The sequence below is a fragment of the Panthera tigris genome, chromosome B1, assembly GCF_018350195.1.
Source record: "Panthera tigris isolate Pti1 chromosome B1, P.tigris_Pti1_mat1.1, whole genome shotgun sequence".
NCBI lineage: Eukaryota > Metazoa > Chordata > Mammalia > Carnivora > Felidae > Panthera > Panthera tigris.
Window position 1 is genome coordinate 74,765,189 of NC_056663.1, and position 12,688 is coordinate 74,777,876.

General features: G+C 33.5%; 1 protein-coding gene across 9 annotated transcripts in view; it reads left to right on the plus strand.

The window, feature by feature from the left end:
- Window positions 1-12,688, plus strand: part of FBXW7 (F-box and WD repeat domain containing 7) — a 225,305-nt gene that overhangs the window by 183,734 nt on the left and 28,883 nt on the right. For 8 of the 9 annotated variants that reach the window (XM_042983769.1, XM_042983767.1, XM_015538395.2 and 5 more), the window contains one exon: window positions 11,033-11,115. In XM_042983769.1, the coding sequence (XP_042839703.1) occupies window positions 11,033-11,115 (83 nt within the window). Of the gene's footprint in view, window positions 1-7,136; window positions 8,610-11,032; window positions 11,116-12,688 lie in introns of those variants that run through there. The other variant, XM_007084180.3, reaches the window with a different exon arrangement.

The window sequence follows — 12,688 nt, forward strand, 5'->3', positions numbered from 1 at the left end:
TTAGAACTAAGCATTATATGAAATTATCTTAGTCATGTATTAGTTTGCCTATTAGATGACTTCTCCCCCACCCCGCCCTGGAATGTTATACTATAGGGGAGTAGAGAGCTCATCTGCATTGTTTGCCACCTTATACCTAGAGCCTAAAACAGTTGTTGGCACATACTGGGTTCAAAAGGTTATGCAAGTGAACTTGTTTATTGACAGGTAAGAAAAAAGAGGGAAAATCTCTTATTAAGCCTCTTAGATGACCATTGTGAATATTTTAATATATTTACATAGGCTTTTCTTTGTGTGTGTGTGCGCACACACACACACACACACTTAAATATTTGCATATATATTTTACATTGGACCATACTTTATATCATGTGTTTGAATCTCACATACCTTCTACTTTACAGTAGCCCTTCCCCTAGTTCTTTACATGATGAACAGTTACACGGTGAGCTAGAATGCTCTGCAATGAAGTGTTTTCCTTAAGACTTCCTTAAAAGGAGGCTTTGAGTCTGGGGGCTGGAGAGGCAGGACATGGGGAGAAAGGGTTGGGAGCAGAACAAGACAAACTGTTTAATTTTCCAAGTATGTCATGCACTTTTGAATACCAGAGGTCCTTTCCCCACATATTGGTGAAAATCAATGAATCATGTACCCTACTGCCCTGAATTACATTTTTTATTGTCTTTTCATCAAGTTTTTGGGAGATTATCATGTTTAAATGAATGTTTATTTCTGAAGTCTCTTCATTCCCCCCTATATTCAAAAGTACAAGCCGTTTGTGTATATGATCTGGTAGGAGTGCCTATTGAAACAGAAGGACCCCTTATTAGTCAGTGTTTATAACTAAATAAAAAGTCAACAGTCTTTACGCCCACACAGTAAAGTTATCCTTGTACAGAAGGACACATATTATCCCTAAAATGGGAGAATGAGTCATGGCAGAAAGTACTTTTGAAGAAACCGTTACTAGTAAATTAAAGAATATTTTAACTGTAATATTAAATGTTTGGATTAGGAGGTGTGTTGGTAAATAGTTTACTCCTTAATGCACCTTATAAGACCAGTGAGTACTAGAAGTCTTACATATGTTAATTCTTCAAGGTAGTGATAGTGTTATTTCCACATGTCTTTAGTCCACAGATGATAATTTCCTTTTTCTTCCTTAGCATCTAAAAAAACTTCTGTTTGCTACCAAACTCAGAAGCAAGACTATTTTATATGAAATTTTCTATTTGAATGATTTCTTCATTTTCTGACCTCCTACACTACCCAATTTGGCACTTGATAGATATTGTTCTCTATTAGTTTCTTGTCTTGCCAGCTGGATTTTAAGTATCTTGGCGGGGGAGAAAGGTTACTGTAATGTTTTTATTTGTCCTCAGCATTTTGTAGAGATTGGGATATAAGTGATTATTTTTTAATTGATTTCTTTTAACCTAAATCTTTCAGTTTCTGTCACCTTTTCCCAGTCACCATGTCTTTGCCTCAGATATCCCACATGTAGCAGAAGCAGAGTCAGATGGATCTAGATAATCATTCCATGAACTGAATAATCAAGATTTAATCATAGTTTGCATATGCAATTGCTGTTTGCAAAATATAACTTTTTGCTTCCTTCTTTAGCAGTGTCTGATTTTTTGAGCCATCACATATCTAATGGAAATCAATTAATAAGTAGTGAACTTGGGACCGGAGTCTAAGGTTCTAATACAGCTGTATAACCCTGAGCAAGACACTTAATTCTCTACCCTCACCTTTCTCACCTGTTAATAGCAGTTATTATTTTATAGGATATCTGTTATATGCTGGGCATCTACTAGGTCCTCACAAAGACTCTGTGGGCTAGGTTAGTAAAGTTGATAGGTGGTAATTACCATTACAAAAACTAGAACTGCTAAAAGGTCAACCCCTATGGAGGTTCCACTCTAATAACAGCAAAGCTGGTGTTTAAACTCAGGTTTCTCCAATTCCAAACCCCATGTTCATTTCATAAATGAAGGAGAACTAGATTAGATGACTTCCAAGTTCTCTTCTAGTTCTAAACGTTATGGCTTCCTGTTATTAATGTTGGTGTTGTTGACTCAGTATGTACAACTTTTTTTACTTCTTAGCTTTTAGCCCCTTTCTCAAAACTTTTTGGTCATAACTAAATTCAAGTCATGACTAATCTGTGACTTATTTAAGACATTAATTCCAGAATTTTAAACAAACCTTGAAACAAAAGGCTATTTTAATACTAAAATATAAGATTGATATAGCACACCTACAGAAATTTTTTTTTTCCGAGTAGGTAAATGTATTTGAACATCACGACCAGCAGCAGTAAATATGGAACTGGATAAAGAAAGTAGAAGAGTGAATAGAGTTCTAGGTCTTCTATTGAGAGAATATTGATTTCATCCCTTCTCTATATTTGCTGTTTTATTTTTCTTGCAATCAACCTTATTTTTATAGTTTCTCATGATATTTTCCTTACTTTGCTGAAGGGTTACTATAAAACAATTACAACAGAATTTTGAGAAGGAACTTTCGGATATGAATTCAACATACTTACTGATGGTTGATTTTGGATTTGAAGCATGAGATGTAAAGATGAATTGATTTCTAAAGAAGTCAGGATACATTCCAGAGTGACTTACTTTGTCAATTATTGCAGGTATTGCCCATCTGTATAGAGATATAAGGAACGTTTTGGTGCATGAAGTAAATCTGATAGCTCTACCACAATATGAATTTTAGCAGAGCAAACAAGCAAAATTCCCATCTTTATTGTTTTCTTCTGTAGTTCTGATAAATGAAACTCTTAACTTGCATCTGGTATGTATGTATGTGTGTATATATATGTACTTGCACATATGTTTATCAGATAACTAATTTGGCCCAATTAGAAGGGATGAAAAAAGCTTTTACTGCTTGAATTAATGTTGCAGTTTGTGTCAAATCCTCAAGGACTGTATTTTTGTAAAGAGAGCTATAAATACCAGAAACTTCAAGAAAAAGAAAAATTTATAAAAGTACCACTCCTAAAATTATAGTTATCTTAAAAATTATTTAAAGCAGTCTGAGCTATATTTTGATTTGCATTTTGATTTACAGTAATATTTCACTATTTGTTTACTTGGATGATAGTTTCAAACTAAATCTGGCTTACCTTGTTTTATTTTACATGTTCTCAAATAACTAGTTTTGAACTAATATCAATGTGAATTCTAAGAGTCAGAAGTGTGTATATTACCCTATTCTGTCTTAAATTCAGTGGAGGAAGAAAAACATTTGCTTAATTGCATACTCTCCTGTGCCTGACAAATTCTAGGTTGCTAAATAAATGCTTAATTAATGAATAAGACTGGAAAATAGCTTATTGATCAGTACTGCCACCTACTTGCATTAGGGAAAATGTAGATGCTGGGCGTACATATTATTTTAATTGACAATACCCGTGATATGACAGACTATTAACTTGCCAGTTTCAGTTGTGAACCTTTTAGTAAGAACTCCCATCCCAGAAAGTTAATGACAGTGGGTTAGTGTGATTTCAAAAAGTTTGTTTTAGCTTCAGTATGCTTGGCATTCCTTTGATGTTGAAAGTTTGAGCTGTCTCTAATTTAAATTCTATGCTTGGGCAAGACAGCCAATTGTTGTGGTAGGTAGTTTTTCTAGTGTAATATCAGAGTGAAAAATGTTGTCTTGATAATAAAGAAAATCACTGACGTATAAACACATTCTGTTATTATAAAATGGAAGTAAATTTTTAAATGTTAGCAAGATAATGAAAAGAACCAATAATATCATAATATCATCAATTCTAGTACAATGGATAAGACTTTTTAGTACTGAGTATAACATATTTGTGCTTTAGAAAAATGATGTCCTGGTTGCTACTATTTATTTGTATGGCCAGCTATCCAAAAACATTAATTATTGTTATGTATCATTTTTCTATTGTGTCCTAGAATAAGATGGGAGCCTTCAAGGAGTAGATAGTAGTGGAGAAAGATATATAAAAATAATGACAATAATTTTTAGGTATGATGAATGCAATAGAAGAATTTATTTAAAATGGAAATAACTCTGAGACCCAAGGTGAGGAAAAGTACTCTATTACTCCTTCCGTTGTTGACACTGTATAAAGGTACATACTTCTCTGAAGATACATAATTCAGTGAAGACTGCTTGACTGTTTATATTTTTCTCACTATTTAGAATAATTTGGTAGAATTATTTGGTTTCTGTCAGTGACTACAACTTGCCCTTCTAAAAACTTAGTCATCCCAACTAATTGCTCAGAAAGAACCATTTCTCTTATGCTAGCTCACAAGTTAATCATTCTTCTACCTTATTTCCCAGAGGCTTTGCCTCTGAGGCGGTGCATCTTCATATCTTTGTACTGTTTTTTAATTTATTTATTTTCTTTCTTAAGTTGCTGCTCTCATCCATTCTCATACACGTAGCTCAATGGAGTTGTGATAAGATGAGCATTGAATCTGAGTTAGCAGTCACTCCCCTTGCTGATAGATTTCCAGTAAGGCTTACAGGTTGTCAATCAGCACAAGAAGTATTTTTTTATACAACGGGAAATTTATTGCTTAGCTGGAATTACATGAAGGTGTATTGTATTGTAGTGGAAATATGTTTAATACATTGAGTATTGATTCTAAAAATTTGGATGACAAACACAAGTATTGTCTCAGCAGTAATGGTTGACTAGTCTTTTTTTCGGTGAACTTACTAGTTAACATTCTAGCATAAAGCGTAGAATACTTTTTTTCCTAAACTTATTTAACATAGATTGTGGACTGATCTCAGTTTGAAATGTTTCTGTCTACCTCAAGGGTCAGAAAAGATAGATAGATACACACATAAAGGCTTTTTCATTCATACTACTGAAAAACTTAAGTCTCTGAATAAAGTTCTAAATATCTGTATTTTAGGGGCACCTGGAATGGGTTAGTTGGTTGAGTATCCAACTCTTGATTTCAGCTCAGGTCATGATCCCAGGGTTGTGGGAATGACCCCTTCAGCAGGCTCTGCACTGAGCATAAAGCCTGCTTGGGATTCTCTCCATCTCTTTCTCTCTGCCCTTCTCCCCTGCCCATATGCACACGCTCTCTCTCTCTCTCTCTCTCTCTCTCTCTCAAAACAAAAATTAAAAGTAAACAAATAAACAAATAATAAAAATATCTGTATTTTAGTCAATACTCTCAGAAATAGGAATGGAGAATGTTTGGGTTTTTTTTGCTTTTTTAAAAATTTTTTTTTATTTTTTTTAAATTTACATCCAAATTAGTTAGCATATAGTGCAACAATGATATCAAGAGTAGATTCCTAATGCCCCTTACCCATTTAGCCCATCCCCCCCTCCCACAACCCCTCCAGTAACCCTCAGTTTGTTCTCCATATTTATGAGTCTCTTCGGTTTTGTCCCCCTCCCTGTTTTTATATTATTTTTGTTTCTCTTCCCTTATGTTCATCTGTTTTGCCTCTTGAAGTCCTCATATGAGTGAAGTCATATGATATTTGTCTTTCTCTAATTTCACTTAGCATAATACCCTCCAGTTCCATCCACGCAGTTGCAAATGGCAAGATTTCATTCTTTTGGATTGCCGAGTAATACTCCATTGTATATATATACCACATCTTCTTTATCCATTCATCCATCAATGGACATTTGTGCTCTTTCCATACTTTGGCTATTGTTGATAGTGCTGCTATAAACATGGGGGTGCATATGTCCCTTCAAAACAGGACACCTGTATCCCTTGGATAAATGCCTAGTAGTACAATTGCTGGGTGAATGGAGAATGGTTTTATTTGCTTTTGTTCATATATATATCATGATGAAATTAATAGATCACAACTTTCATTAATAGAACTTTAGAGAATATTGAAAATTATTTTTATTTTATTTATTTGAAATCTGGTAAGAGATTTAGTTGGCTAGTTTTGCTTGCCAAATTCTTTCTTCACGGTTCAAATTAACATTGTAACAAGATAGTAGGGAGAATTGTTGAAATAATTAGGAAAATAAAATCTTCATGAGTACTTAACTTATGTAATGTTTATTACATTCTCACTTAAAGGATAAATTAATAAAAATAATTATCAAATGGGACCCATGGAATGTGGGGAGTGTGGGGTGGTAGAAAGTCTTTTCAGTGTATACTTTTGATTATCATTTTGATTTTTGAATCGTGTAAATATTTTACCTATTCAAAAATAAAACATGAATATACATACCTACATGTAAATATATGTTTGCGAAGGTCAGGTGTCCCTTTAACTTCATACCATACAAAGGAGCCATTCCTTTGAATATAGAAAATTATGTTATATTCTTCTTTAAATATCCTAGGTTTTGAGGCAGTATCCCTGCTTTATTAAAGTTGATCTATGTCCTCAACTGAGTAGACTTAATTTGAAAAAGTTACTTCATCTAAAGACAGGACATGATTTCAATTGTAATCAAGGTATATATACTGTTACATGATTGGTGGGAAGTTCATTTGTCCTCTAATAAGCTGGTTACCACTGACAAATTTTAGAGAAAATGTCAGGTGTTCATTTTATAATTAGCTAGTTTCTTCAGATAGCCCGGAGCGGAGGCTGATGGTGGAGGGGAAATCACTTTTTTTTGGCTTTGTATTTTTTAAAATCTTGAGTGCTCTGAATCTTCTAACAAAAGGGTTTTATGGGTCTCTTCCTAACCATTGGATTCCCCCCCCCCCCCAAGAGAGACTTCTTTTGAGAAAGAACTTTCCTTTGAAGTAAGCTGATTGTTTATTTAGAAAATTAACTTTTTGCTGGGTACTTGTACATATTGTATCTGAGGGCAAGAATTTAAGAGTCAGATTTTTTTAAAAAGATAATATAATATATAGAATATACTTTCCAGAAGAATCCAAGATGTACATCTTCATAAAATTTTGGATTATCTTATTTCATTTATGTTTTTTTAGGTAAAAGATACTACACTAACTTAATGTCTGTTATAAAGGTAAACATTTATTTTTTTAAATTATGAGACTACTTTATGCAGCATTTAGAATCATTTTCCTAATGAAAGTCATTTGTTAACTATAGCAGAGAGTATTAAAATGTACTAAGTCCAAATACTATTTCTTTTTTTCTGAAGAAACATTTCAGGTACTTAAATAACTATAGGCACGCAGTTTACTTGTAATAAAGAATGTTAATGGGGAGGGTAGGAGTTAATTAACTAGACCCTTAATAATGGGCCAAGGAATCTTACAATTGCCTCCCTCCCGAAGCTAGTTGTGTAGCAAGTTGCAAGATAAAATATCTAGATTTGTGAAGTAGTCATTCTGAGAAAAAGGTTGCCTTCAGGCAAACTTTGGTATTTATTATTATGTAAAATGCCTTTTTAATGGTAAGCAATACACGTTGTCAAAGTAATTCTGGAGGTAGAAGTGCAGTACATCCTGTTTACTCAAGATTAAATGAACAAATAAGGGTAGGACTCCCAATAAGCCCAGTTTTTGCTTTCTTTGAAGAAATAGAACATTTTGGCCAAACTTACACACTTAATACTAGTCTGATAGTCTTAAGATATTGTCATGATTACCAAGAATTGATGAAGTGTGGCAATTTTCTTGAAAACTATATTTGAAATGAAGGGAATGGAAAAACATAGGGAACGTTTTCATTAAATGCCAATATAAGAAGTATGCAGGTTAAGATACAACTTATTATATAATTTCTGCAAATGCTCCAAGCTCCAAACTGGCTTACTTTATTGTAAATCCTCCCCACCCCCCAACAAAGAATATTTAATTTCTCCCTTCGGGATTGCTCATTTTGTATCTTCTAAGCTACTTGAAAAATGTGATCAGTCTGTGCCAGGACTGCAATAGGGTAACAGTTAGTGGAAATAGCCTGCCCTGCCTCTGTTGGGAGGACTGTATGGAAAATATATTCCATTTTCAAAATGTTTCTGAAAGCACTTATTTGTGGAAAGGATGCTTGCCATTTAAAACTCTTCAGAAATGCAGGTTTTACAAAATACAAAATAATCTCCTGAAAGTTTGAAAGGGGAAGGGGGCTGTCGTGTGGGGCGGGCTCATTTGCTGCCCACATCCTCCCTCTGTTCAGTGCGTTGTGTGCTTACGGGTTCCCTGGAGCGGATCACCATATAATTGATGTGCAGTCTGCATTGCTGAATCCTGGACTGCACCATTCTGTGTTCAAGGGAAGATGTAATCTGATCCCTCTGCTGCTGAGGGAGGAATCTGTTCAGTCAAGGCTTTGACAGGGCATAGTCTCCTCCAATAATCTTCTCGGTTCTCTCTCATTATTCCCTCGAGTTCTCCTCAGTCAAGCTGCATGTATGTATGTGTGTCCCGAGAAGCGGTTTGATACTGAGCTGCATTTGCCTTTACTGTGGAGTTTTGTTGCCGGTTCTGCTCCCTAATCTTCCCTTTCTGACGTGCCTGAGCATGTCCACATTAGAATCTGTGACATACCTACCTGAAAAAGGTTTATATTGTCAGAGACTGCCAAGCAGCCGGACACACGGGGGCACAGAATCACTGAAGGGGAAAAATACAGAAAATATGGGTTTCTACGGCACACTCAAAATGATTTTTTACAAAGTAAGTAATCTGTTTTCTTCCTGTGTTGTATGATTGTGTGTGTGTGTGCCTGCCTGAGAAGGAAAATCTGTATCATCAGAGATGGCTGCAGTATCCTCTAATTTTGGTGGGTGGCTGGATGGCTGGTATTCGGTTTTATATGGTGAATGTAAGCAAATAATGCAAAGACAACGTAAGCTGTAAACAGCTTTAAATTTAAAATAAAATGTGTATTTTAATCCGGGAATTTTCCACTAAAATATATTTAGACTTTAGAAATGTGGCTCCGTTAAATGCTGACCTGGAAATACTCTACCCTTAGTTGGCTTTTAGTGAGTCTTTTGCCTTTAATTTTTCTGTATCTTATACATTTTTCTTTTCTTTTTCTTTAGTTGACTCTTTTAAAGTCTAGAATCACTAGAATATTTAGGACTTCTATTTTAAAAGATCGTATTTACTTTCTGTGCCCCTTAAAAAATTGCAGAATTAACGTTTGGTTCTAAAGTCAGGATTTTCAGTAAACAGTATAATATTTAAAAGACTTCTATAGTCCTACAGAAAGTCCTTTATTTTGTAAAATATTCTGAAAATAAAAATCCTTTCCAAATGGTTCCCTTGATATGTATTTGGGGCATTTTTATCCATTGAAGGATTTCTAAGATGGAAATAAAGTTTGCTTTTGGTGACAAATGGCATTTGCACCAATGTGTATTTGCAAGATACCCAGGGAAGTTCTGAAAGCCAGTATTACAACTTAATTAGAATGAATATCAAAGTTTCTCATATCAATTTTGAAAATAAGAATCTGTGCAAGTTATTAAAAAAGCTAGATTTTTAAGGTAATCTGTACCGACTGACCTTCCTGAGAGCTACATTTGCGTGTATGTGTACGTGTGTGTCTATGATTTATATGTATGCAAGCACGTGGCTATCTATATATTAAATCCTATATATTTATTTTTGGCTTTTATTAAAATTATTTGGAGAAAGAAAATAATGGTTTTTGAGAGGAATCACTTTAAAACAACGTAATGAGTACAGAAACTTCTGAAGGGTTGAATTAAGACCAATTCCATTTCTTTCCAGTAGGTATTTCTTGAACTAAGGCATAAATTGTGGACAAGCTTGCTGTACCCTCACTCTAGCTCCTGATATCATAAGATCATCACTGTATTTTGGAAGACTTTTTCATGATGATAAAAATGTCTTTATTATCCATAGTGTGGTTCAAAATTTGTTAGAGTCTTGATGGTTCTCTTTAGTATTTATAATGCAGCATGCTGTTTTATGATGTTCCCATGTGAGGCAGTAGGTAAGAAACTAAGTCTGGTGCAAAGCAAGGGTTTTTACCTTATTCTAAAAATGAGGATAGCTCTCTATCACTCTGGGGTTACCTCCGCCACATAATTTTCCATAGTACAGTAATTAATTAGCAGACACAAATCAAAATAGAAAAAGTTGCATCTTATTAGGTCTTATTTTCTAGTTTTTATGACATATCTATAGTCAGATGACCTCAGTTAACAGATGGTGAAATATAAAAAAAATAAATATTTCAATATTGATGTTGACATACAATTCTGAATGTATTTACGGTATTATACATATATAGCATAAAGAGATACTTTAAAAGTATAGATGTTGGATATATATACCTTACAAAGATGTACGATTCGTTCTTTTTAAATGTTTTTGTTGATGTTGCTGAAATTTTCAAGTTAGAATATTTTGTCCTGAGTGAGCATCTGTCAGTGAAGTTATATTCTGTGTAAATATCAATTGATGGCTTTTTTCCACCTTTATTATACCATCCCCAGACCTCTCTCCTGTTACAGATTTACTTTTTTACTCTCATTGCCCATATTCATTGCTTTATGCCTTATTATAATTACTTTTCAAGATCATCTTATTTACATTGTTCTCTTCACACTTTTATAATAAATATGTGTTTTAAATTCGGTTACTGTTACTTCCATTCGGGTTTTGAAATTTTGAGTTTTTTTGTATGTTTTATCTTGAAATCACTTGAAAGGAAAGTGATGATCACTAAGAGAGATACGTTAAATATGGTTCTTCAATGTGTTCATTAACATGACATTTCCCCCTGTGTTCTTAAACTGGGAAACGTGAAAGATATATGACTCTCAAGGAATATGTATGATGAATATCAGTTTTTAAATCACCATATGGTATTCTTCTGGACAAAATATTGGGGGGGTGGGTAATCACCTTTCTCGTCTTCAAAGAGTAAAACAAAGTAGAACTAGTAGAAGAAATCATAGAACATTTATTTTCTACATACATTAACTATGCCTAATTAATGAAAATTTAGGCTTATACAAATTTAAGAAATTTTTTTCACTAGTACCAATGCTAATGTTAAGACAGTTGGACAGGTGATTTTTTTTTTTTTTTAAACCTATCTTATTTGCTTTACCTTATAGATGAAAAGAAAATTGGACCATGGTTCTGAGGTCCGCTCTTTTTCTTTGGGAAAGAAACCATGCAAAGTCTCAGAATATACAAGGTAATATTAACCATAATTGATTCTCTCATGATTCTTATGTTTCTTTAAAGAGTTGATGATTCCAAAAGCATTTCTTCCAGTTTATTCTCATAGAATTATAATGTTACTGGTACTGTTGACTCTGTAACACATTTTGAGATCACTGAACATTGAGAAATACATAGTCCCAAATAAGAAGAATGACTACTGCCGTAGCTTATATTTTCTTACTAATACTTTGAAATAAGACACAAGCAGAAGTTCTCTTATAAGCAGAATTTTTAAATCACAGTTTTTAAGGAATTCTAAAAAGTAAGTTCTAAAATATGAATATGAGCAAATATATCTTGTTACTATAGCAACAGCTGCTCTAGGGTAGATATTTATATATGCAAAATTGAAGATACATTTATTAGCAGTGAAATAAAACTCACAGTTACTAACTAAATCTTCCTGTGTTAGGAATCCCCTTTTATTTTCTTGGTATATCTTATGTTTTTAACACATCCATATCCACACCAGTAAATTAGGTTTCCATAACAACTAAATACAATTGTAGTCTTGTTTTGTGCACCATTCCATCATTTTTTGGATTTTGCATCAGTATAAAACTTTTCCCACTTTCACACTAATTAGGCTAACTTAAGCACAATATCTATTACCCAGCCAATTAAAAATGGCTTTAGATGTTATTTGGAATGTGGTATTTTAAAATTTAAATGACAAAAGTATCTTCAGAGCTTTTTTTGGTCTTTTCTGCATAATTGTCACTTCTTCAAATCACTGATTAAAAGTTAGCTATAGAAGCCCTAAGAACTTCATGATGGTAACATTTCTTCTTTTTTCCTTAAATATTTTGATTTAGAGTTACGTTTATTATATAAGATGCAATAAATTTAACATTGCTCAGACTTAAGTTTCTGTGATGGAGAATTGCTAGAGATTGCATCTCTCTCTCTCTCTCTCTCTCTCTCTCTCTCTCTCTCTCTTTTAAAGAAAGAGTTTATATTTTTACTTCATCCAGTTGTGGAAAATACTTTTTTAAAATGCTCTTCTATGAAATTTAGAAATCATAGAATTAAATAGTTCTCTATGCAAAAAATGCGGAGATGATGCAGAGGAGAGAAATAAAACTATCTCTTAGTTATTTAAGAAATGCTTTCAGTATGATTTCCCATGTTAATTGTTCCCCTCTTAGTTACCCTTTGCCTTTTGACAATTCCACTGTGTTTGGCACTTCCACCAGAGGGTGTGGGTGATGGACACATGAAACTCTTCATTTTTGCTTTTTCCTTCTAGTCTTGAGAAAGTATTTCTTGGATGAGAACGTTGAGTTTAATGTTAAAAATGTACTACTTTTAATGTATAGATTGCAGTGAACCATATCATTTTGGTCTTCTATTAATATGGCTGATACCAGGACAAAGGTATTAAATTGTTCAGTTGTGTTTAAGGCAGCTTGTAAACAAATGCTGAATTTTTACTACAGAACACATTTTAAGAAAATCTGTCTTTAGTTGCTCACTTTTTATTGTGAGAAAATACCTGAAAATGTGCAAGTTCTGTTTTCAGCCTTTTAACATATAACTTACCA